Source organism: Aquarana catesbeiana, linkage group LG09 (assembly GCF_042186555.1).
Source record: "Aquarana catesbeiana isolate 2022-GZ linkage group LG09, ASM4218655v1, whole genome shotgun sequence".
Taxonomy (NCBI): Eukaryota; Metazoa; Chordata; class Amphibia; order Anura; family Ranidae; genus Aquarana; species Aquarana catesbeiana.
Genome location: NC_133332.1, coordinates 4,871,017 through 4,897,393, shown reverse-complemented (window position 1 = coordinate 4,897,393; position 26,377 = coordinate 4,871,017). Strand labels below are relative to the sequence as shown.

General features: G+C 48.7%; 1 protein-coding gene across 1 annotated transcript; it reads left to right on the top strand.

Moving 5' to 3' along the window:
• The first annotated feature begins 229 nt into the window (after positions 1-229).
• On the top strand, positions 230-25,580 carry LOC141107393 (transmembrane protein 182-like). Its single transcript, XM_073598096.1, has 5 exons — positions 230-510; positions 9,767-9,884; positions 13,051-13,149; positions 20,432-20,569; positions 25,042-25,580. Exons 1-5 carry the CDS (start codon positions 367-369, stop codon positions 25,269-25,271), a joined length of 729 nt encoding a protein of 242 aa, XP_073454197.1. The 5' UTR covers positions 230-366; the 3' UTR covers positions 25,272-25,580.
• The last annotated feature ends 797 nt before the right edge of the window (positions 25,581-26,377 follow it).

Genomic DNA, 26,377 nt, shown 5'->3' with positions numbered 1-26,377 from the left:
CCCCGTCTCTCTCTCTCTCCCCCGTCTCTCTCTCTCCCCCGTCTCTCTTTCTCCCCCGTCTCTCTCTCTCTCCCCCGTCTCTCTCTCTCCCCGTCTCTCTCTCTTCCCGTCTCTCCCCGTCTCCCCTCGGTGTCCCCCCTGGTCGGGGGGCTCTCCAGTGTTTGGTGACATTCCTGCGTCCAGCCACAACTGTTGCGGTTGGGAAGGTCATGTGCTGAGAATAGTCTGTTCTGCGGCTCGCAGAAACTCACACCCGTCATTAAGTTGCAGCTGCAGCCCAAAATAGCAGCGGCCCCGTGTTCCCGGCCCGCGCCCCCCCAGCATCTGTCCCTCTCGGGTCTCTCAGTCTCCTCGCTGGCTGGCAGGATGAAGGTCGGGATCGCCGCACTGATCGCCGGATTGATCGGAGGAGTCGGGGTCCTCCTGTTCCTCGTTGCGTTCGGGACGGACTATTGGCTGCTGGCGACTGAGAACTGTGGGGGCCGAGAGGGGCCAATCACCCCGGGAGAGGTAAAGAGATCGGAGGGGGGCAGGGGCTTCTATTTCATCCTAGAGAGACGCAATATCGAATGACAAAGTCTGAGCGTCACACCGCGCACATCGTCCTCCTCGCCACTTCCATCTGATCTACAATTTCTGTCAGCGACACCATTGGGGCGACATCTTCCCTCGCTTCCTGTCTCTGTGACACCATTGGGGGGACATCTTCCCTCGCTTCCTGTCTCTGTGACACCATTGGGGGGACATCTTCCCTCGCTTCCTGTCTCTGTGACACCATTGGTGGGACATCTTCCCTCACTTCCTGTCTCTGTGACACCAATACACAAAATGGAGGGGTTGTCACCAGGACAGGAAGTCACAGCAAATAAACACATTGTCACAAATTGTATCATTTCTCAGATCGTCTTCACTCCTCCCTCCAGCCCCTCCCCCTTCAGTCTTGCACAGGTGTACCGCCTCCTCTCCTGGACTGAAAAGGCTTCCTCTGATTTCACCGCACACTGTGAGCTTCTCACCATGTGCATTAGAAGGTAGAGCCCCGCCTCTTTTCCTGGCTGGAGGAGGTCCAGCGTCATCTAGCCCTTTCCTCCCTCTCCCCCTGCCTGACTGTCCCTGGCCCCGCCCCTTTCATTCTTTGGATTTCAGTTCTTTCAATCATGGAGGCACAGCATCACACGTGGGCGTTACCTATGCAAATGCAGCCTGCCTAGGACACTCCCACTCCCCCAGACTACCATCCACCTATCAAGGCATTTTGATATTTGCATAACTCCTCCCACATTGCATCACGACTCTTGAGAGGAGTACTGAGGCGCAGTGCTGTGATGTATTCAGGAAGTTATGTAGGGCTCCTCCCACCAGCCACGATCTGCCTGCATTGCATATAGAAGCACAGAGACCCGGTGATGACATCACTCAATCTAAAATTAGGTGTGTAATGAAAGGGTAATCTTTTTTTTTTTTTTTATATCATTATTGTGTTGATGAGGGGGAGGGGGGGAGGCAAAAATCTAAGCAGTAGACGTGTGCACTGACGAAAAATGTGTTTGTTTTCGTTTCATTTGCTTTTTTTTTTATACTTCAAGTTTTATTCAATTTTTAACAGTTACAAAAAGGTAACAAAAAGATTATTACAAAGATACATCTTCAAGCTATGGTATGTATACACTTAGGTGCGTATTTAGAACATGCAAAAAAAAAAAAATGTGTTGCATATAGGTGCTGATAAAGGAGCTATAACATGCAAATATTTGGACTTAGATAGGTAGTAACCTAGATGAGAGGAAAAAAAAAAAAAAAGGGGAGACAGAAAAAAAAAAAAAAACAAAAAAAAAAACAAAAAAAAAAAAAAAACAACGCTATCGATTGTAGATTTAACTTAAACCTTGTTCTTGCTATCTACAAGGAGTGGGGCCAGCAGACAGTCACACACTTGGTTATAGTTTACTACTTATTTGCTTTTTTTTTTTTGTTTGGGTCATTCGTTATGATGGCAATTCGTCACTTCATAAATTCGTAAATTCGAAGATCCAAAAATTCCAAAAAAAATAGAAAATCCGAAAATAAGAACGAAAATCCGAAAATTCTAAATAATAACTAACTATTAAATTCTAGGTATTGGAACTTCCTTTCAAATTTGGCTGTTATTGAACGTAACGAATACGAATTTATCCGAAGTTACGAATTATCCGAAATGACGAATGCCGCATCTAAACAAATGGAATGGAACTAATTAATAATAATAATAAATAATAATAATAAAATCTTTTTATTACTATTTATTATTAATTAGCTCTGTTCCATTTGTTTAGATGCGGCATTCGTCATTTCGGATAATTCGTAACTTCGGATAAATTCGTATTCGTTACGTTCACTAACAGCCAAATATGAAAGGAAATTCCAATATCTATAATTTAGTTATGGTTAAGTTATTATTAGTTAGTCATTCTTTCGAATTTTTGGTTTTTCTAACTAAAAATAACTTAACTATTTCATAAAAAGTTTTTATTATTATTATTTATTATTATTAATTTGTTACGTTCCATTCGTTTAGATGCGGCGTTTGTTATTTCGGATAATTCATAACTTCGGATAAATTCGTATTTGTTCACTAACAGCCAAACTTGAAAGGAAATTCCAATACTTATAATTTAATAGTTATTATTATTTCAGATTTTCAAATTTTCGAATTCCCGAATTTTCGAATTTATGAATCTATGAATTTTTAAATTTTCGAATCTACAAATTTACGAATTTTCGAATTTACGATCGCAATGACGTAACTTCCCAGCAGAGATCGCAGTGATGTCACTTCCCTGCAGAGATCGCAGTGACGTCACCTCCCAGCAGAGATCGCAGTGATGTCACTTCCCCGCAGAGATCGCAGTGATGTCACTTCCCCGCAGAGATCGCAGTGACGTCACTTCCCAGCAGAGATCGCAGTGATGTCACTTCCCAGCAGAGATCGCAGTGATGTCACTTCCCAGCAGAGATCACAGTGACGTCACTTCCCCGCATAGATTGCAGTGATGTCACTTCCCCACAGATCGGCAGTGATGTCACTTCCCAGCAGAGATCACAGTGATGTCACTTCCCAGCAGAGATCGCAGTGATGTCACTTCCCCACAGAGATCGCAGTGACGTCACTTCCCAGCAGAGATCGCAGTGATGTCACTTCCCCGCAGAGATCGCAGTGACGTCACTTCCCCGCAGAGATCGCAGTGATGTCACTTCCCCGCAGAGATCGCAGTGACGTCACTTCCCGCAAAGATTGCAGTGACGTCACTTCCCGCGCAGAGATCGCAGTGACGTCACTTCCCGCGCAGAGATCGCAGTGATGTCACTTCCCAGCAGAGATCGTAGTGATGTCACTTCCCCGCAGAGATTGCAGCGATGTCACTTCCCAGCAGAGATGGCAGTGATGTCACTTCCCCGCAGAGATCACAGTGATGTCACTTCCCCGCAGAGATGGCAGTGATGTCACTTCCCAGCAGAGATCGCAGTGACGTCACTTCCCAGCAGAGATCGCAGTGATGTCACTTCCCCGCAGAGATCGCAGTGACGTCACTTCCCAGCAGAGATCGCAGTGATGTCACTTCCCCGCAGAGATCGCAGTGATGTCACTTCCCAGCAGAGATCGCAGCGACGTCACTTCCCAGCAGAGATCGCAGTGATGTCACTTCCCAGCAGAGATCGCAGTGATGTCACTTCCCAGCAGAGATCGCAGTGATGTCACTTCCCCGCAGATCGGCAGTGATGTCACTTCCCAGCAGAGATGGCAGTGATGTCACTTCCCAGCAGAGATCGCAGTGACGTCACTTCCCAGCAGAGATCACAGTGACGTCACTTCCCCGCATAGATTGCAGTGACATCACTTCCCCGCCGAGATTGCAGTGATGTCACTTCCCCGCAGAGATCGCAGTGACGTCACTTCCCAGCAGAGATCGCAGTGATGTCACTTCCCAGCAGAGATCGCAGTGACGTCACTTCCCAGCAGAGATCGCAGTGATGTCACTTCCCAGCAGAGATCGCAGTGATGTCACTTCCCTGCAGAGATCACAGTGACGTCACTTCCCCGCATAGATTGCAGTGATGTCACTTCCCCGCAGATCGGCAGTGATGTCACTTCCCAGGAGAGATCACAGTGATGTCACTTCCCAGCAGAGATCGCAGTGATGTCACTTCCCAGCAGAGATCGCAGTGATGTCACTTCCCCGCAGAGATCGCAGTGACGTCACTTCCCCGCATAGATTGCAGTGATGTCACTTCCCCGCAGATCGGCAGTGATGTTACTTCCCAGCAGAGATCGCAGTGATGTCACTTCCCAGCAGAGATCGCAGTGACGTCACTTCCCAGCAGAGATCGCAGTGATGTCACTTCCCCGCAGAGATCGCAGTGACGTCACTTCCCCGCATAGATTGCAGTGACGTCACTTCCCCGCAGAGATTGCAGTGACGTCACTTCCCAGCAGAGATCGCAGTGATGTCACTTCCCCGCAGAGATCGCAGTGATGTCACTTCCCTGCAGAGATCGCAGTGACGTCACTTCCCCGCATAGATTGCAGTGATGTCACTTCCCCGCAGATCGGCAGTGGTGTCACTTCCCAGCAGAGATCGCAGTGATGTCACTTCCCAGCAGAGATCGCAGTGACGTCCCTTCCCAGCAGAGATAGCAGTGATGTCACTTCCCCGCAGAGATCGCAGTGACGTCACTTCCCCGCATAGATTGCAGTGATGTCACTTCCCCGCAGAGATTGCAGTGACGTCACTTCCCCGCAGAGATCGCAGTGATGTCACTTCCCCGCAGAGATCGCAGTGACATCACTTCCCAGCAGAGATCGCAGTGACGTCACTTCCCAGCAGAGATCGCAGTGACGTCACTTCCCAGCAGAGATAGCAGTGATGTCACTTCCCCGCAGAGATCGCAGTGACGTCACTTCCCCGCATAGATTGCAGTGATGTCACTTCCCCGCAGAGATTGCAGTGACGTCACTTCCCCGCAGAGATCGCAGTGATGTCACTTCCCCGCAGATCGGCAGTGATGTTACTTCCCAGCAGAGATCGCAGTGATGTCACTTCCCAGCAGAGATCGCAGTGACGTCACTTCCCAGCAGAGATCGCAGTGATGTCACTTCCCCGCAGAGATCGCAGTGACGTCACTTCCCCGGATAGATTGCAGTGACGTCACTTCCCCGCAGAGATTGCAGTGACGTCACTTCCCAGCAGAGATCGCAGTGATGTCACTTCCCCGCAGAGATCGCAGTGATGTCACTTCCCTGCAGAGATCGCAGTGACGTCACTTCCCCGCATAGATTGCAGTGATGTCACTTCCCCGCAGAGATCGCAGTGACGTCACTTCCCAGCAGAGATCGCAGTGACGTCACTTCCTAGCAGAGATCACAGTGACGTCACTTCCCAGCAGAGATCGCAGTGACGTCACTTCCCAGCAGAGATCGTAGTGATGTCACTTCCCCTGTGTGGCCTGTGTACACAGCTCATTGGAAATAATACATTGTTATAGACTGTGGGAATTGCCCAGCGCGCTGAGCAATATTTGTCACTGATCTCACTCCCCCCCCATCAGTATGATCCGAGAACGTGGAATCTTGTCTGATGTTCACATTGTCTTCTGTATGAGGTCAGACTAACATCTCCGATCCTCATATAATATAATGTGTGTCACACAGGTGGGAGGTACCCCGGAGTAATTCTGACCAATCCCTATACAGTACAATATGACATCATTATTTTGTGTCACACAGGTGGGAGGTACTCCAGAATAATTGCAACCAATCCCTATTCACCTGTTTTTAGCGCCCCTCTGCTGCCCGTGTGATGCGGTTTAATGTGCTTTTTAGAAAAGTGTGTTTTGGCCCAAAAATGTTCCTCTGCTGAGATCTGTTTCTATGTTTGGTGGATGTCAGAGAAGCCGGCCACATACGTGACAACTGCGTTATAACACATGCATCACCCAACGCACCGTATATACAAAGATAGACCAGTAATCATACTCATCTATATAAAGATATCAATCAATGTATCTGATACAGATCAGGTGACCTTCAACTGGGGGGAACTTACGGAACAATTTGGGTTTGAAGTGGACATAAAGCGACAAGCTTCGATACATAAAAATCTCCATCGGCAACGGTTTAAACCCCTCTGTAGGTTACCAATTTAGAGTTACAGTAGAAGTCTAATGCTAGAATTATTGCTCTCGCTCTAACGATCGCGGTGATACCTCACATGTGTGGTGCGAACACCGTTTACTAATGCATGTGTGACTAACGTACATTTGTGCTCATAAGTTTACATACCCTGGCAAAATTTATGATTTCTTGGCCATTTTTTCAGAGAATATGAATGATAACACAAAATCTTTTCTCTCACTCATGGTTAGTGTTTAGCTGAAGCCATTTATTATCAATCATCTGTGTTTACTCTTTTTATATCATAATCACAACAGAAACTACCCAAATGACACTGATCAAAAGTTTACATACCCTGGTGATTTTGGCCTGATAACATGCACACAAGTTGACACAAAGGGGTTTTAATGGCTATTAAAGGTAACCATCCTCACCTGTGATCTGTTTGTAATTAGTGTGTGTATAAAAGGTCAATAAGTTTCTGGACTCCTGACAGACCCTTGCATCTTTCATCCAGTGCTGCACTGATGTTTCTGGATTCTGAGTCATGGGGAGAGCAAAAGAATTGTCAAAGGATCTGTGGGAAAAGGTAGTTGAACTGTATAAAACAGGAAAGGGATATAAAAAGATATCCAAGGAATTGAGAATGCCAATCAGCAGTGTCCAAACTCTGATCAAGAAGTGGAAAATGAGGGGTTCTGTTGAAACCAAACCACGGTCAGGTAGACCAACTAAAATTTCAGCCACAACTGCCAGGAAAATTGTTCGGGATGCAAAGAAAAACCCACAAATAACTTCAGGTGAAATACAGGACTCTCTGAAAACGTGGTGTGGCTGTTTCAAGATTCACAATAAGGAGGCACTTGAAGAAAGATGGGTTGCATGGTCGAAGCGCCAGAAGAAAGTCATTACTACACAAATGTCAGAAAGTATCCCACTTACAATACGCCAAACAGCACAGAGACAAGCCTCAAACCTTCTGCCACAAAGTCATTTGGAGTGATGAGACCAGAAATTGAGCTTTTTGTCCACAACCATAAACGCTACATTTGGAGAGGAGTCAACAAGGCCTATGATGAAAGGTCCACCATCCCTACTGTGAAACACGGTGGTGAATCGCTGATGTTTTGGGGATGTGTGAGCTACAAAGGCACAGGAAATTTGGTCAAAATTGTTGGCAAGATGAATGCAGTATGTTATCAACAAATACTGGAGGAACATTTGCATTCATCAGCCAGGAAGCTGCACGTGGGACGTACTTGGACATTCCAACATGACAATGATCCAAAACACAAGGCCAAGTCCACCTGTCATTGGCTACAGCAGAATAAAGTGAAGGTTCTGGAGTGGCCATCTCAGTCTCCTGACCTCAATATCATTGAGCCCCTCTGGGGGGATCTCAAACGTGAAGTTCATCCAAGACAACCCAAGAATTTACAGGAACTGGAGGCTTTTTACAAAGAGGAATGGGCAGCTTTACCATCTGAGAAGATAAAGAGCCTCATCCACAAATACCACAAAAGACTTCAAGCTGTCATTGATGTTAAAGGGGGCAATACACGCTATTAAGAACTGGGGTATGTAAACTTTTGATCAGGGTCATTTGGGTAGTTTCTGTTGTGATTATGATATAAAAAGAGTAAACACAGATGATGTATGTGTTCGATTCTGCACCTGAGCACGGAGGGATGGGGGTCATTTTAATGTTTTTTATTATTATTTATTTTACTTTTTAATTTTACACTGTTTTATTATTTTTTATTATTATTTATTTTACTTTAAATTTTTACACTGTCTGTAATTTATTATTATTATTTATTTTACTTTTTATTTTTACACTGTCTAATTTGTTTTTTATTATTATTCATTTTATTTTTTATTTTTACATTGTCTGTTTATTTATTTTGTTATTATTATTCATTTTACTTTTACACTGTCTGTTTATTTTTTTTATTATTATTTATTTTACTTTTTATTTTTACACTGTCTGTTTAATTTTTTCTGATCAATTTTATTCCCATTACAAAGAATGTAAACATCCCCTTGTAATAGAAATAAGGGATGACAGGTCCTCTTTTTATATAGACATCTGGGGGGGTCAATAAGACCCCAAAATCTCTCCTTTATCCTTTAAAAGCAAAAATTTTTGAACTTTAGCTTAAAAAAAACAAAAAAAACAAAAAAAAAAAAATATATATATATATATATATTTTTTTTTTTCAGCCTGGGCCAGAAGTGATGTCATGCCGTCGCTCCGGTCCTCCAAGGTCATAGAGGTGATCAACGAGTGTTTACTCTTTGATCGCCTCTGCTCTGTGACCAGAAAGCCGCACTGTCGGATCGTTTCTCGAGTGAACCGGCGGAAACGGTAAGCCCGAGAGACACCGGCGAGCTTCTCATGATCGGCTAGGATCGGTTTTAATGAGAAAGTTGGCCGCCTGCTGAAAAAACTATGCCGGGGTTATGATGATATCTTCAGCCACGATCCCGGTAAACCACTTGCAAACCGCGACGTTTATAGATTAATTGTGGTCGGCAAGTGGTTAATGATGTCTGTGCTGGGGGAGGGGGGAATCGCTCTCTGCGATCGTCCTGGTCGCCACTGTCACTGGGATGGAAAGTGACGGGAAATCCAATATGTTACAGTTGTCACCAGAACAGGAACAGAGGGGAAATCTTTATGATGGGGAAGCTAGTTCTGGTGACAACTTTGTAGAGATTTCCTTTTCGCTTCCTGTTGTGTCTTTTGGACAAGAAGTGAAAGAAAATCTCTCCAACAGAAACTCACGCCCTACGCATTACATAGTTAGTAGTATATAAGACAATCAAGTCCATCCTATGTGTGTGAATTTATTTAGTAAACAATGGTCTGGCCATTACTTGACTGAGTTCCCTAAGTACCCTCAGGTGCAAGCCATCTGGTCCCGGTGATTTATTAATGTTAAGTTTCCCAAGTCTAATTTTAATTCCGTCCTCTGTTAACCATGGAGGTGCTTCCTGTGATGTGTCATGAGGATAAACACTGCAGTTTTGGTTACTGAAGCCCCCCGATTCACTCGTGAAGACTGAGAAGAGTAAATTCAATACCTTCGCCATCTCCCCATCCTTTGTAACCAGATGTCCTTCCTCATTCTTTATGGGGCCAATATGGTCTGTCCTCCTTTTTTACTGTTTACATACTTAAAGAATTTCTTGGGATTTTTTTTGCTCTCCTCCGCTATGTGTCTTTCATGTTCTATCTTAGCCATCCTAATTGCACCCTTACATTTCTTGTTGCATTCTTTATAAAGTCTGAATGCTGATGATGATCCCTCAACCTTGTAATTTTTGAAGGCCTTCTCCTTTGCTTTTATATGCATTTTTACATTGGAGTTAAGCCATCCAGGACTTTTGTTCGCTCTTTTAAATTTATTACCCAATGGGATACATTGGCTAATGCCCTTATTTAATATATTCTTAAAGAAACCCATCTCTCCTCCGTGTTCTTTGTTCCTAAGATTTTAGCCCAATTTATGCCTTCTAGCAAGGTTTGTAGTTTAGGGAAGTTGGCTCTTTTGAAATTCAATGTCTTTGTATTCCCCTTAACATATATATAAAGCAATTCCCTTTTCTTTGAAGAATGACACCCAGATGGACCTCGGCCCGGCGCCCCTCTACTTCCACCATGAGGGATTCTTCTGGAGATGTTGGTTCAACGGCGAGGAATTCCAGGAGACCATCTGGAACTTCTGGTTCAGTAAGTTTCAATTTTATTTCAGTTCCTTGTCAATAAATGTGTCACCCGATTTCTCATTATACTCCATACAAAGTATCCGGGGCCGGATTCCTCTGGGATTATCCACATGTCATGAATAGATATCAGTGTCTGACCTGTAGTACCCCAAGGCCATGAATTGCCCCTTCTGGTTGCTCATGTCAGGACCATGCCTTAAGCTGGTATGTAGGGACCATGCCATAAGCTGGAGTGTAGGGACCATGCCATAAACTGGAGTGTGGGGACCATGCCTTAAGCTGGAGTGTGGGAACCATGCCATAAACTGGAGTGTGGGGACCATGCCATAAACTGGAGTGTGGGGACCATGCCTTAAGTTGGAGTGTGGGGACCATGCCTTAAGCTAAAGTGTAGGGAATATGCCTTAAACTGGAGTATAGGGACTATGCCTTAAGCTGGTGTGTAGGGACCATGCTTTAAACTGGAGTGTAGGGACCATGTCATAAATTGTATTGTCCCCATTCCAGATTTAGTGGGTAGACAGCCTGAGCTCTGATTATCATTTTTTCTGCATCAGTTGGTTTGCCATTAAGACTAGAGCATTGATTACTTCTGCCTGCTCCTGGGGAATGCTCTCCAAGAAGATACAATGTTATGGGTTATGAATATTTATCTCATGGGGAGGTTTGTTGCCAATGATTTGAGCTAGGGGAGGGGATAAATATTTCATTCAGAAGGCCTTCTAGAATGGTCCTTAGCCTTCCAGGCTTCTCTTTATGTAGTGCTGCATAATCCTTTGCCTGCTAGGCCTACTGTCTAAGTTGGAGGTCCTGGTGTCTTGGGAGGAGGTAGCTGAAGTAGAGGCCTCTTTGTTCCCTGGGTTTGGTGTTTGGGCAGGAGGTAGCTGAAGTAGAGGCCTCTTTGCCCGTAAAGGCCTCTTTGCCCCCCTGGGCCTGGTGTCTGGGGAGGAGGTAGCTGAAGTAGAGGCCTCTTTACCCCCTGGGCCTGGTGTCTTGGGAGGAGGTAGCTGAAGTAGAGACCTCTTTGTTCCCTGGGTTTGGTGTCTGGGGAGGAGGGGGAGGAGATAGCTGCAGTAGAGGCCTCCTTGTCCCCTGGGCCTGGTGTCTGGGGAGGAGTTAGCTGAAGTAGAGGCCTCTTTGCCCAATAGGCCTGGTGTCTTGGGAGGAGGTAGCTGAAGTAGAGGCCTCCTTGTCCCCTGGGCCTGGTGTCTGGGGAGGAGGTAGCTGAAGTAGAGGCCTCCTTGTCCCCTGGGCCTGGTGTCTGGGGAGGAGGTAGCTGAAGTAGAGGCCTCTTTGCCCAATAGGCCTGGTGTCTTGGGAGGAGGTAGCTGAAGTAGAGGCCTCCTTGTCCCCTGGGCCTGGTGTCTGGGGAGAAGGTAGCTGAAATAGAGGCTTCTTTACCCCCTGGGCCTGGTGTCTTGGGAGGAGGTAGCTGAAGTAGAGACCTCTTTGTTCCCTGGGTTTGGTGTCTGGGGAGGAGGGGGAGGAGATAGCTGCAGTAGAGGCCTCCTTGTCCCCTGGGCCTGGTGTCTGGGGAGGAGGTAACTGAAGTAGAGGCCTCTTTGCCCAATAGGCCTGGTGTCTTGGGAGGAGGTAGCTGAAGTAGAGGCCTCCTTGTCCCCTGGGCCTGTTGTCTGGAGAGGAGGTAGCTGAAGTAGAGACCTCTTTGTTCCCTGGGTTTGGTGTCTGGGGAGGAAGGGGAGGAGATAGCTGAAGTAGAGGCCTTCTTGTCCCCTGGGTCTGGTGTCTGGGGAGGAGGTAGCTGAAGTAGAGGCCTCTTTGCCCAATAGGCCTGGTGTCTGGAGAGGAGGTAGCTGAAGTAGAGGCCTCCTTGTCCCCTGGGCCTGGTGTCTGGAGAGGAGGTAGCTGAAGTAGAGGCCTCCTTGTCCCCTGGGCCTGGTGTCTGGAGAGGAGGTAGCTGAAGTAGAGGCCTTCTTGTCCCCTGGGCCTGGTGTCTGGGGAGGAGGTAGCTGAAGTAGAGACCTCTTTGTTTCCTGGGTTGGTGTCTGGGGAGGAGGTAGCTAAAGTAGAGCCCTCCTTGCCCCGTGGGCATGGTGTCTGGGGAGGAGGTAGCTGAAGTAGAGGCCTCCTTGTTCCCTGGGTTTGGTGTCTTGGGAGGAGGTAGCTGAAGTAGAGACCTCTTTGTTCCCTGGGTTTGGTGTCTGGGGAGGAGGGGGAGGAGGTAGCTGAAGTAGAGGCCTCCATGTCCCCTGGGCCTGGTGTCTGGGGAGGAGGTAGCTGAAGTAGAGGCTTCTTTGCCCCCTGGGCCTGGTGTCTTGGGAGGAGGTAGCTGAAGTAAAGGCCTCCTTGTCCCCTGGTTCTGGTGTCTGTGGAGGAGGTAGCTGAAGTAGAGGCCTCCTTGTCCCCTGGGCCTGGTGTCTGGGGAGGAGGTGGCTGAAGTAAAAGCCTGTTTGCCCCCTGGGCCTGGTGTCTTGGGAGGAGGTAGCTGAAGTAGAGACCTCTTTGTTTCCTGGGCCTGGTGTCTGGGGAGGAGGTAGCTGAAGTAGAGGCCTCTTTGTCCCCTGGGCCTGGTATCTGAAGTAGAGGCCTCTTTGACCTCTGGGCCTGGTTTCTTCTTGCAATTTGTTTCTTGTTATCTGAAACCACATCTCTAGAGATCCTGAACAGACTGTATTGAAGCTCTACCATCAATATATACCAGGGGGACTTCTGCTGCTTTCCCATAATTTCTTCAGCTATATAACATGGATGTGACGAGCATAGTGTAAACAACCTTATCGATGTCAGTGATTATTTAAACAAGCTTATAGGTTTTAAAATTAATTTTGCACATATTGAGCAGCCATATTTGTATACAGGGCTTCATGTTTTCCTGATTGCACTTCACTGTTCTTTAGTAGTTTACCCCAGCTATTGATTTTATCTCACCCGTTTACTCAGTTATTGGTTTTATCTCAGCATCACCTCATTTATTATAAATAATATCCTGCATTTTAGTAAGAGCCGTAGATCTTCTGTACTTTATACACACCCCAGATAAATACCCAAGAGTCCAACTGAATCATTGTGACTCAGGTTTGTATCCAGACTCCGCCATTCTAGAGACAGCTGACATGGGATAGGAAATCTCTTTCTGGGTGTGGTCAGTCAGGGTCATGTATTGGATCATGTATCAATTCATTTCAGCTTTATTATCTGTTCTCTTCCAGCCAGCCAGGCACACCCCAAACACTGCATAGAGGGCTACCTATTCCCTATGCCCATCGCCCAGGGGCCTGTCCCGCATCCCTCCTATGACCCCACTGCAGGTAAGTGACCACAAACCAAGATTGGCAATATACTATACTGTGTCCTCTGCTGATACCAAAAACACTATATGCCAAATATTATGTGACCCCCCCTCGAGTAATGGAGTTCATGTGTCTCCAGTGAAGAGGGCTGGTAATCCTCCATCATACAAAGACATTGTAGACAATTGTGCTCTTCCAACCTTGTGGTAACAGTGTAGTGAAGACCCTTTTCTGTTCCAGCATGACTGGGCACCTATGTACAAAGCCAGCTCCATAAAGACATGATCTGACCAGTTAGAACCAGCTACATAAAGACATGGGGTGACCAGTTAAGACCAGCTTCATAAAGACATGGTTTGACCAGTTTGGACCTGCTCCATAAAGACCGGGGGTGACCAGTTTGGACCAGCTCCATAAAGACATTGGACAATTTATTTACTGTTATGTTTGCAAGCCTGGGTATGCTCATTAGGCTCTGTTTTGTATGTTTTAAACTCTTTAAAGACATGGGATAACCGTTTGGACCAGCTACATAAAGACATGGGGTGATCAGTTAGAACCAGCTACATAAAGACATGGGGTGACCAGTTAAGTACAGCTCCATAAAGACATGGTTTGACCAGTTTAGACCATTTCATTCAAGACATAGCGTGACCAGTTTGGACTAGCTCCATAAAGACATGGTTTGACCAGCTCTATAAAGACACAGTGTGACCAGTTTGGACCAGCTCCATAAAGACATGGTGTTACCAGTTTGGACCAGTTGCATAAAGACATGGTGTGACCAGTGTAGACCAGCTTCATCAAGACATGGCATGACCAGTTTGGACTAGCTCCATAAAGACATGGTTTGACCAGTTTAGACCAGCTCCATAAAGACATGGGGGTGACCAGTTTAGACCAGCTCCATAAAGACATTGGGGGTGACCAGTTTGGACCAGCTCCATAAAGACATGGGGTAACCAGTTTGGACCAGCTCCATAAAGACATGGTGTGATCAGTTTGGACCAGCTCCATAAAGACATGGGGTAACCAGTTAGGACCAGCTCCATAAAGACATGGGGTAACCAGTTTGGATCAGCTCCATAAAGACATGGGGGTGACCAGTTTAGACCAGCTCCATAAAGACATGGGGGTGACCAGTTTGGACCAGCTCCATAAAGACATGGGGTAACCAGTTTGGACCAGCTCCATAAAGACATGGTGTGATCAGTTTGGACCAGCTCCATTAAGACATGATGTGACCAGTTAGGACCAGCTCCATAAAGACATGGGGTGACCAATTGTGGAGGATCTCGGGTTTGCTGAACAGAGCCTTGACCTCATCCTGAACAGAGCCTTGACCTCATCCCTACTAAACAACTTTGGGATGAATTGAAATGCCAATGGTGAGCCAGGTCTTCTCATCCAACATCAGTACCTGACCTCACAAATGGCCACAAGTTCCCCAAAACACTCCAAAATCATGTGGAAAGTCTTCCCAGGACAGTAGAGGATGGTATGGCCGCAAGGAAAGCAACTCCATATTAATGGCTATAGGGGGAGGAGGGGACTCCATAATAATGGCCATGGTGGAGACAATTCAATATCAATGAACACAGTTTTAGAATTGGATGTTTAACCAGGTGGTATAGGTGTCATGGTCAGGAGTCCCCTGACTTTTGGCCATATAGGGTATGGAGTATATACAGTCTGGGCTGATCTGTGATATTGATACTTTATTAGTTGTTTTTCAGATGCCATTGTTGCTGGAACTTATTGTAATTTAGTTGCACTCTTGTGGCCACAGGGGCCCGTGTTTTGACTGTAGTTGTAGGAAGGTACCTCCTCTCTATACAGATGTTACAAGGTATATAGTTTGTTTCTAGTGAGGTCCATTCTATTGCTTTCTGTGACCAGCCATGAAGGTGCTATATTCTGCCATAGACGGGTAGATGTTTCTCCAAGAACCGATGGTAGAGGGTGGCTTTGAGGGGTGCAGTCACAACTGTCCCTCCAATGCCGGATCTCATCATTGCTCCTCATGTATCCATCCTCCATTGCATCACTCACACTATTACCACCTTCCTTCCCTCTTCAGGACGGGAGAGGATCGGAGCTGGAAATTCCCTGGGATGGAGGGTTTTTCCACAGGGGAGTTATAGACCCCTAGACAGAGTAGCCCTGAACATCCCGATCCTCATCTGAGTATCATAGCAGATGTTAGATGGGAAATCTTATAATTTATGGTCAAGGGTATAAGAGAAGTCTTGAGTCCTAAGAGTTCTTTTACAAGAGCTCCAGGAATTATCGAGGAATCAGCGGCTCTCTGCTGGCATGTGGGCTGGAACCACCAGCTGTATATATATATATATATATATATATATATATATATATATATATATATATAATTATAGGAGTGATCTGCTGCAAGAAGAGGCAGGGAAGGGCTGCTTGGCTTCACTTCAAAGGTCTGGGCAGCACAGTGGCTTAGTGATTAGCCTCGAGAAGGTCCTTGGATAACATCTACATGGAGTTTGCATGTTCTCCTTGGGCTTCCTTCCACTTTCCAAAGACATGGAGGTATATTAGTTGGCCCCTGTCTAAAATTGGCCCCTAGTGTTGTGGCCTGCTATGCCGACCCTGATAACGCTCTTTTGGGCGATTGATGCATCTCTGCTACTCATTTCCAACATGAAGCCAGGAGGAACGGAGGTTTGCAGTTCTCTAAAGATCAATGGGGGGGTGGATATATATATATATTATATGTAGCACCCTTCTGACACCCCATTTGCAGGATATCACCCCCAGAAGCCAGGAGCGGGCTAGCATTTCCCCCCAGAGGCCATGGCTAAAATGGGAGGACAGAGAAAGAACATTGGGCGCCCGTCACTTTTGTCTTTTTTAGGTTTTATTGTAGGACGGTTAAAGGAGAAGTACGGGGAAAGCTCGTTTGGCTGTACTTCTCCTGTGGATCACAGGAGTGCAGAGTGACCCGTTTTCAGCAGATGGGAAGCGGGATCCGCCCATAACCACAACCGAGAGACAGGGGCGTAACTAGAAATCACAGGGCCCCATAGCAAAATGTTGTATGGGCCCCCCCCCCCTGCAAACAGCCCCCCCCCCAAAAAAAAATGAACTAATGCCATTGAACAACAGATTATCACACCCACCTGGCACAGTACTCAGGCAACAGCTTATATTAATTTAGAACAATAAAGTATGCAGTGTACTGTATGCAGCCCCTGAAGGACACACATTGCTGACCTCCATGTCTTCTAACCAATTTCTGTTCTGATTAAACTTCTGTGTAAATACAAGACAAATAGGGGAGAAATAAGACAGCCATGATGAACAGTGGCCCAGTGCCGAAAACTATGTCCCTTCACAAGCACGTTCAAGTGTTCTGCCCCACCCACTCTGCTCCTGCTGCATGCGGCTGCGTGTGTCGGGACACGGCCGGACTCGCAGGGCCCGGGAGGCTTAACAGTAAACTTACATTCCTCCTCCTCACCGCAGGGGCGGATCCAGAGTCTAGTCTCGGGAGGGGCACTGCCAGAAAATATGGGTTTTTTGGTGGCAATTTATTTGGGAAATGGCTGATGCTGACGCTTCAATCATCCCGGCACCATGGTTGATATGGTGTCAGGATGATTGAGGTGCATTATTTCTATTATTACATTGTTATAGAAAATGAAATAGTTCAACTCACCATAATGCAGAATCAGTGGGAGCCCTGAGCGTGTCACTTGCACATCGCCTGCCACAAGTTGCAGATTGCCCACTTGCCACGTCACTTGCCACAAGTTGCGGAATGTCACTTGCCTCAAGTTGCGGAATGTCACTTGCCTCAAGTTGCGGAATGTCACTTGCCACAAGTTGCGGAATGTCACTTGCCACAAGTTGCGGAATGTCACTTGCCACAAGTTGCGGAATGTCACTTGCCACAAGTTGCGGATTGTCACTTGCCACAAGTTGCGGATTGTCACTTGCCACAAGTTGCGGATTGTCACTTGCCACAAGTTGCGGAATGTCACTTGCCACAAGTTGCGGATTGTCACTTGCCACAAGTTGCGGATTGTCACTTGCCACAAGTTGCGGAATGTCACTTGCCACAAGTTGCGGATTGTCACTTGCCACAAGTTGCGGATTGTCACTTGCCACAAGTTGCGGATTGTCACTTGCCACAAGTTGCGGATTGTCACTTGCCACAAGTTGCGGAATGTCACTTGCCACAAGTTGCGGAATGTCACTTGCCAAAAGTTGCAGATTGTCACTTGCCACAAGTTGCGGAATGTCACTTGCCACAAGTTGCGGATTGTCACTTGCCACAAGTTGCGGATTGTCACTTGCCACAAGTTGCGGAATGTCACTTGCCACAAGTTGCGGAATGTCACTTGCCACAAGTTGCGGATTGTCACTTGCCACAAGTTGCGGATTGTCACTTGCCACAAGTTGCGGAATGTCACTTGCCACAAGTTGCGGAATGTCACTTGCCACAAGTTGCGGAATGTCACTTGCCACAAGTTGTGGATTGTCACTTTCCTGCTAAGGTGAAGAATGGGGATTGTCACTTCCTGTGTCCTAGTCTGAGTCAGGCAGCAGAGAGGGCGGAACTGCCGGGATGCGGGGCGGGCACCGGGCAGTGAGAGATGATGTCATCTCTCTGCTCTGCCACCCGCTGATTGGCTAGTTCACCCACGAGCCTCCCAGCTGGCAGCTTCCTGTCCACTCTCACACCTGCCCACCGAGCCGCCCAGCTGCATCCGCTCGCGCAGTCAGTGTGACTGTACGAGCGCCGAGTGGACGGGCAGCTCAGTGGCTCACCCACCACGCTCCAGTCACTTGCACGCCGACTTACCGGGCCCCACTCGGCTGCGGGCCCCATAGCGCCCGCGTGGGTGGCTATGGCAGTAGCTATGGCAGTAGCTCCACCACTGTCGAGAAACCTGGCACAGCCTCTCAGCAAGCCGCTGAGAGCCTGAGTCGGATGCTCCCTACAACCCCCAACACTCCAGTGAGCTGGGGGCGGGGCAGAGTAGAGAGCCGGTGACCGACAGTCACCAGTTCTCTACTCAGGGAGCTCTGAGGACTGAGTGATCAGCGGTGCTTGATGGGTAATTATTTCGGATGTCACTGCTTTGAATGGTTGGCGAGTGGGACGGCGATTTTTGGCATTTGGGACTGCTGCATTGCATTCTATCCCATGAAGATATTGTGGAAAAGTTCTAAAGATCATGAAGGGACGCCTTTACAGTCCCGAAACGCGTCGGGTCGTCTGGACAACCCATATGTATCACTACCATCGACACCAATGTTTTTAGTGGTTTTTGTATTATGTATACTGTGCTCTTTTTTGAACCTATATAGTATATTGTATAGTTTGAATTTCAATAAATCTTTTTAATTGTTCATTTTTTTTGCTGTTGCCGTTAAAGTCCCACTTATTTAGGGTACCCTCTTTATATTGTACTTGAGGGATGTTGGCAACCTCTATGGCCCAGTCGGATGTTCACTATTTTTTAGCTTTTGTTTAGGACAATGGGGCTACATATACACTCACCGGCCACTTTATTAGGTACGACTCTTCAGTTGCTTGGCAACACAAATTGCTGATCAGCCAATCGCACGGCAGCAACTCAATGCATTTAGACATCTAGACGTGGTGAAGATGACTTGCTGAACTTCAAACCCGAGCATCAGAATGGGGGGAAAAAAGGGGATTGAAGTGACGTGGCATGGTTGTTGGTGCCAGACGGGGCTGGTCTGAGTATTTCTGAGCATCTCTTGGAGAATGGTGGGAAAAAGAGAAAATATCCAGCAAGCGGCAGTTGTGTGGAGGAAAATGCCTTGTTGAGGTCAGAGGAGAATGGGCAGACTGGTTCCAGATGATAGAAAGACAACAGTAACTCCAATAACCCCTCGTTTCACCCAAGGTATGCAGAATACCATCTCCGAACACACAACACATCCAACCTTGAAGCAGATGGGCTACAGCAGCTGAAGACCCCACCGGGTGCCACTCCTGTCAGCTAAGAACTGGAAACTGAGGCTACAATTGGCACAGGATTACCAAAATTGATCAATAGAACCTTCCAGTGTTGTAAAGATTGTTTGTCCCCATGATTATTCATGCCGCCAGTGACCTCATACCTGTGGGCCAATGGAGTGAGTTATGGGGCAGATAGTCCTCTTTGAATCTACTGCTATGCATCCAAGTACCCTAAAGACTACAAATCCCAGGGACCCTTGCAGTGGCCTGAAGGTTGCTGGGAGGGACAATAAAAGGAGCTTAGAAGCCGGCGCACGCTCTCTTCCTTCTAGGCCTGACGCAAGACGGACCTCTCTGTGTGACTGCGAGAGAGGTCAAGGCCTACCACACGGAACATTACTTCCACCACGAGGCCTGAGAGGCCTAGTCCTGCTACCCGCTGTGGGGCATCCTGTCACCAGCATCATTTACAGTGCCTACCCATCGGTGCGGACGTGTGGAGAAAGCTACTACAGAAGGCCGAGACAGAGGATCCATTGCCGGAAGGTTGCCACTCGTGTTCCTGTCTAGAAGACCTCGGATCGTTGGCGAGGGAGCAAGCCCCTCAATCTTTATCTAGTCACTACCACCATTACAGAACGCCGTCCCCACCCAAGAACACCACTGCATTGCTGGAAGACTAGGCTCAGATGCCTTAGGCCAGTGGTTCTCAATTCCTGTCCTTTAGGACCCACTAACAGGCCAGGTTTTCTGTATTACCTTGGGGGGAGATGCAGACTGGAATACTGCAATCACTGAGCAGCAAGTGAGATCACCTGGGATGGATTTCACTTATCTTGCAATTCTGGCCTGTTGGTGGGTCCCAAGGACAGGAGTTGAGAACCTCAGCCTTAGGCCTTCACCACTTGGAATCTTTGGTTTCTTCTGCCACCAAACAGATTACAGTTAACGAGCTCCAACTAGCTAGCGAAGAATAACAGATCTGCCACGTGGAACTCTACTGCCATTACTTATAGGAAGCCTATACACAGTATCTCACAAAAGTAAGTACACCCCTCACATTTTTGAAAATCTTTTCTTCTATCTTTTCATGTGGCAACACTGAAGAAATGACACTTGTCTACAATGTAAAGTAGTGAGTGTACAGCAAGCTACTAGCAAGGTCTGGTGGCTGGTGAGTGTATATTTATGACAAATTAAGGGCCCGTTCACGCAACGCATTGCGGTCAATTGAACTTAACGAAATGTCACTTTGTATACATTTTAATAAAGTTTGCATAAAAAAAAAAAATAAATAAGACAATGAAATCTTCTCCTTCTGGTTGGCAGTGTACAGAGGCTTCTGGACGGCGTTCATCGTCCTCGCTGTGGCCGCCAGCCTGGTGGGCGGGCTCCTGCTGGTGTGCGCTGTGCCCTTCGCCGCCGTCCAACTCTATAAAGTAGGAGGAGGATTCTTCATCACTTCTGGTAAGAGGACAGCTGTGCGGGGGTGGGGGAGGGGGGGGTCATTGTTCAGATTCGGGAGTTTTAATACCAAGTGAAATGTATCTATTGGGGGGAAATCCCGAATTGTAACAGTTGTCACCGGAAACAGGAAGAGAGGGGAAATCTTCCAGTGGTGACACCTGTTTTGGCGAATGTCCCCTCACTTCCTGTTGTGCCTCTAAGGCAGGAAGTGAAGGGAAATCTCCACACACAAAAAAAAATGAAACAAAATAAAAACTTTAAACTTTAGATTTACATTTTGGGAAATGTATAATAATTACAATGAATCGTCTCCATCTCGCACTGACTCCACCCAGAACTGAACTGTCAGTGATTGGCGGATGTCGGAGGGATGACCCACCCAGAGGATTCTGATAGGTCAGTCACTCCAGGGGGAGGAGCTCTGTGCTGAGTTTTTACATCCGCATACCTGCTGTGGCCATTTCTATGTATTATAATAGATTCCGGGGGTGAGTATGACGACCACATCGAATAAATTATAAAAAAACTCCATCAGGGTCCCCATCAGAGTCCCCCCTTACATCAGAGTCCCCCCTTACATTAGAGTCCCCCTTACATCAGGGTCCCCATCAGAGTCCCCTCTTACATTAGAGTCCCCCCTTACATCAGAGTCCCCCCTTACATTAGAGTCCCCCCTTACATTAGGGTCCCCATCAGAGTCCCCCCTTACATTAGAGTCCCCCTTACATCAGGGTCCCCATCAGAGTCCCCCCTTACATCAGGGTCCCCATCAGAGTCCCCCCTTACATCAGAGTCCCCCCTTACATCAGGGTCCCCATCAGAGTCCCCCCTTACATCAGAGTCCCCCCTTACATCAGGGTCCCCATCAGAGTCCCCCCTTACATCAGAGTCCCCCCTTACATCAGGGTCCCCATCAGAGTCCCCCCTTACATCAGGGTCCCCCCTTACATCAGGGTCCCCATCAGAGTCCCCCCTTACATCAGAGTCCCCCCTTACATCAGGGTCCCCATCAGAGTCCCCCCTTACATCAGAGTCCCCCCTTACATCAGGGTCCCCATCAGAGTCCCCCCTTACATCAGAGTCCCCCCTTACATCAGGGTCCCCATCAGAGTCCCCCCTTACATCAGGGTCCCCATCAGAGTCCCCCCTTACATTAGAGTCCCCCTTACATCAGGGTCCCCATCAGAGTCCCCCCTTACATCAGGGTCCCCATCAGAGTCCCCCCTTACATTAGAGTCCCCCTTACATCAGGGTCCCCATCAGAGTCCCCCCTTACATCAGGGTCCCCATCAGAATCCCCCCTTACATCAGGGTCCCCATTAGAGTCCCACCTTACATCAGGGTCCCCATCAGAGTTCCCCCTTACATCAGAGTCCCCCCTTACATTAGAGTCCCCCTTACATCAGGGTCCCCATCAGAGTCCCCCCTTACATCAGGGTCCCCATCAGAATGCCCCCTTACATCAGGGTCCCCATCAGAGTTCCCCCTTACGTCAGGGTCCCCATCAGAGTCCCCCCTTACATCAGGGTCCCCATCAGAGTCCCCCCTTACATCAGGGTCCCCATCAGAGTCCCCCCTTACATCAGAGTCCCCCCTTACATCAGGGTCCCCATCAGAGTCCCCCCTTACATCAGGGTCCCCATCAGAGTCCCCCCTTACATCAGGGTCCCCATCAGAGTCCCGCCTTACATCAGGGTCCCCATCAGAGTCCCGCCTTACATCAGGGTCCCCATCAGAGTCCCCCTTACATCAGGGTCCCCATCAGAGTCCCCCCTTACATTAGAGTCCCCCTTACATCAGGGTCCCCATCAGAGTCCCCCCTTACATTAGGGTTACCATCAGAGTCCCCCCTTACATTAGGGTCACCATCAGAGTCCCCCCTTACATCAGGGTCCCCATCAGAGTCCCCTCTTACATCAGAGTCCCCCCTTACATCAGGGTCCCCATCAGAGTCCCCCCTTACATCAGGGTCCCAATCAGAGTCCCCCCCTACATCAGAGTCCCCCCTTACATCAGAGTCCCCCCTTACATCAGGGTCCCCATCAGAGTCCCCCCTTACATCAGGGTCCCCATCAGAGTCCCCCCTTACATCAGGGTCCCCATCAGAGTCCCCCCTTACATCAGGGTCCCCATCAGAGTCCCCCCTTACATCAGGGTCCCCATCAGAGTCCCCCCTTACATCAGGGTCCCCACCAGAGTCCCCCTTACATCAGGGTTCCCATCAGAATCCTCCTTACATCAGGGTCCCCATTAGAGTGCCCCCTTACATCAGGGTCCCCATCAGAGTCCCCCCTTACATCAGGGTCCCCATCAGAGTCCCCCCTTACATCAGGGTCCCCATCAGAGTCCCCCCTTACATCAGGGTCCCCACCAGAGTCCTCCTTACATCAGGGTTTCCATCAGAATGCCCCCTTACATCAGGGTCCCCATCAGAGTCCCCCCTTACATCAGGGTCCCCACCAGAGTCCTCCTTACATCAGGGTCCCCATCAGAGTCCCCCCTTACATCAGGGTCCCCATCAGAGTCCTCCTTACATCAGAGTCCCCCCTTACATCAGAATACTAATACATGGAAATGGCCGTAGCAGATGTGCGGATGTAAAAACTCAGCACAGAGACCTCCAAACCCCGGTGATGATTAACCACTTGCTGCAAACCACCATAGCTGTACGTCGGTTCTTGGACTCTAAATACGTTGTTATGGCAACAGCTAGCGGCCATATCCCCGGTGTTTTCAGCAAGGGCAGGCGGTCCTCTTTAAGGTAAAAGTGGTGTCTGCGGCAGATTCGCCGCGAGGTCACTTTCATTGGGGGCGGGAGAGGTGACCCTCCTCCCGCCACGATCCGGTCGTCTCCGCCGCTTACCAGAGCCTCCGGGAGGGGCGGAGACGATCGCGTCCTTCCCCCTGACAGACCTGGAGCCGAGTGAGGGAAAGATGGCCCCTCCCACTTGCTCGGCTGAAGCGTGACATCTTGTGTATCAATTTACTCGGCATAACATTATCTAACACAATATAAAAAAATAAAATTGGACTAACTTTATTTTTTAAGTCAAAAAAGTTTATTTTTTCCAAAATAATTGCGCTTGTAAGACCGCTACGCAAATACGGTGTGACATAAGGCCAACGACCGCCATTTTATTCTCTAGGGTGTTTGGGGGTTCGAAGTAATTTTGTAGCAAAAAAAAAAAAAATTATTTTAACTTGTAAACAACAAGTGTCAAAAAAAAGTCTCGGTCCTTAAGTGGTTAAATGCCACCAAAAGAATCTATTTGTGTAAAAAAAATAAAAAATGATAAAAATGTCATATGGGCACAGTGTTGTATGAAGAGGGAGGGTAGTGCCCGGTATTGGGGGGACAGGAAGGGGAGGAGAGTGCCCGGTATTGGGGGGGGTAGGAAGGGGGAGGGGAGTGCTGGTATTGGGGGGGCAGGAAGGGGAGGAGAGTGCCCAGTATTGGGGGAGCAGAAGAGTGAGGAGAGTGCCTGGTATTGGGGGGGCAGGAAGGGGGAGGGGAGTGCCCAGTATTGGGGGGCAGGAAGAGGAGGAGAGTGCCCGGTATTGGGGGGGCAGGAAGGGAAGGAGAGTGCCCGGTATTGGGGGGGCAGGAAAGTGAGGAGAGTGCCCGGTATTGGGGCGGTCAGGAAGGGGGGGGAGTGCCCGGTATTGGGGGGGCAGGAAGGGGGAGGGGAGTGCCCGGTATTGGGGGGGCAGGAAGGGGGAGGGGAGTGCCCGGTATTGGGTGGGTAGGAAGGGGAGGTGAGTGTCCGGTATTGGGGGGGCAGGAAGGGGAGGAGAGTGCCCGGTATTGGGGGGGGCAGGAAGGGGGAGGAGAGTGCCCGGTATTACGGGGGGCAGGAAGGGGGAGGGAGAATGTCCGGTATTGTGGGGCCAGGAAGGACGAGAGGAGTGCCTGGTTTTGGGGGGGCAGGAAGGGGGAGGGGAGTGCCCGGTTTTGGGGGGCAGGAAGGGGAGGAGAGTGCCGGTATGGGGGTGGAAGGGGGAGAGGAGAATGTCCGGTATTGGGGGGCCAGGAAAGGGGAGTGCCCAGTATTGGGGGAGCAGGAAGGGGGAAGAAAGTGCCCGGTATTGGGGGGCAGGAAGGGGGAGGAGATTGCCGGTATTGGGGGGGTGGAAGGGGGAGGGGAGAATGTCCAGTATTGGGGGCCCAGGAAAGGGGAGGGGAGTGCCCAGTATTGGTTGAGCAGGAAGGGGGAGGAAAGTGCCTGGTATTGGGGGCAAGAAGGGGGAGAATGTCTGGTATTGGGGGGGGCAGGAAGGGGGAGGAGAGTGCCCAGTATAGGGGGCAGGAAGGGAGGGAGAGTGCCCAGTATTGGGGGCAGGAAGGGGGAGGGGAGTAACCAGTATTGGGGGTGCAGGAAGGGGGAGGGGAGTGGCCAGTATTGAAGGGGTTAAATGTGAAGAGTAGAATGTGGCGGCCCTCGTACTGATACGTGTGTGTTTTGTGGTTGCAGGTGTCCTGCTAGCGCTCCTGATCGCCCTCTTCGCCCTGTGGAAGGAGTTCGCCGCTGACCTGGAGCGGTACATCCTGTTGGAGCGCGCTGAGCTCTGCGCGCCGGACTCTCACGTCCGCGTCTATTACGGATGGTCGTTCATGTTCGCCACCGCCGGGACCCCCCTGGTGCTGCTCTCCGGCCTCCTCTTCTTGTGCGTCGGCCGGAGCGTTCACGTGGAAGAGAAATAGGCGGCGCGGCGGAGCTGAAGATTGCGGATTTTTTTGTCTTTCGTAGATGGCGGGCGCAGAGCCGCGGAGAAGAAGAGAACTTTGTTATGTCCGTATTCAGAAGTCACCAGCTGTGCCGAGCTGATTAAGAGTCAGATAGCGGCGGCCGGGCCTGGCGGGGGGGGGGCCTATCACAGGGAATTAAATATGGCGTAAGCGCCCGGGAGCCGCCATCGCACGCCGCTGTAAAGTGTCTGCGGGAGAGTGAGGATTGTGTGATTTATTTCTATCATTCTGTATTCCAATAAAAGTGCCAGCTCTTTGGGTTTAGATCACAATTCCTTCTTATGTCTCAGCATGCATTGCTCTGCCCCCTGTGCAGAGTCCATACATACAGAATAAGAACAGATACCGAGAATTACACCCGACATACAGGACAAGAGAAGTAGTACTGTGCAGATTACCACTTTATTAGTCGCAAGTCTCTGGGGTTAGGGGAGTGTCCTTGGAGGAAATGCTGGGACTTGTAGTTCTGCAGTATCAGGAGACTTGCTGCACCGGTGCTGTGAGCTGCAGGAACACAAGTGACAGTCTGCAGGTTGACCAATATAAAGTATCCCTCCTCCCCCATAATCAGATCCGGCCTCATTGATCTCTGCGGCTGATCGATATCTCTAATTTCTTCTGTAAAGAGACAGAAAACAAATCCTCTGCACTGGAAGTCATGAGAGATCGCTCTCTGCCCCACACGGGGCGCCACTTCTGGCGGAAGACGTACAGCGATCACGCCCCGCATTTGTTACCGCATAGAGATGGAAATGAATTCCCATCCATCGCCCGCTGCCACACACGAACGTCACGTCCCCGATCCGTCACAGAATAATTGCTAATTAAAGGCGATATTTCACCTATCAAATCTCAGGCGTCTTTTATGAATCCGTGTCAGCACTTAGCGGATCAAATAATCGCGAAAGTAAAATATTATGATGGATTGAATCTCACGCTCCGCTCCACAAACACATCATAAATTCTCCAATGAGGAATGTGAAACGCCACATTTTATAGATGAAGGATTGTAACAAAACACAAAGAGGACCTGTCACCCCCCTCCGAGGAGGAGAAGAGCA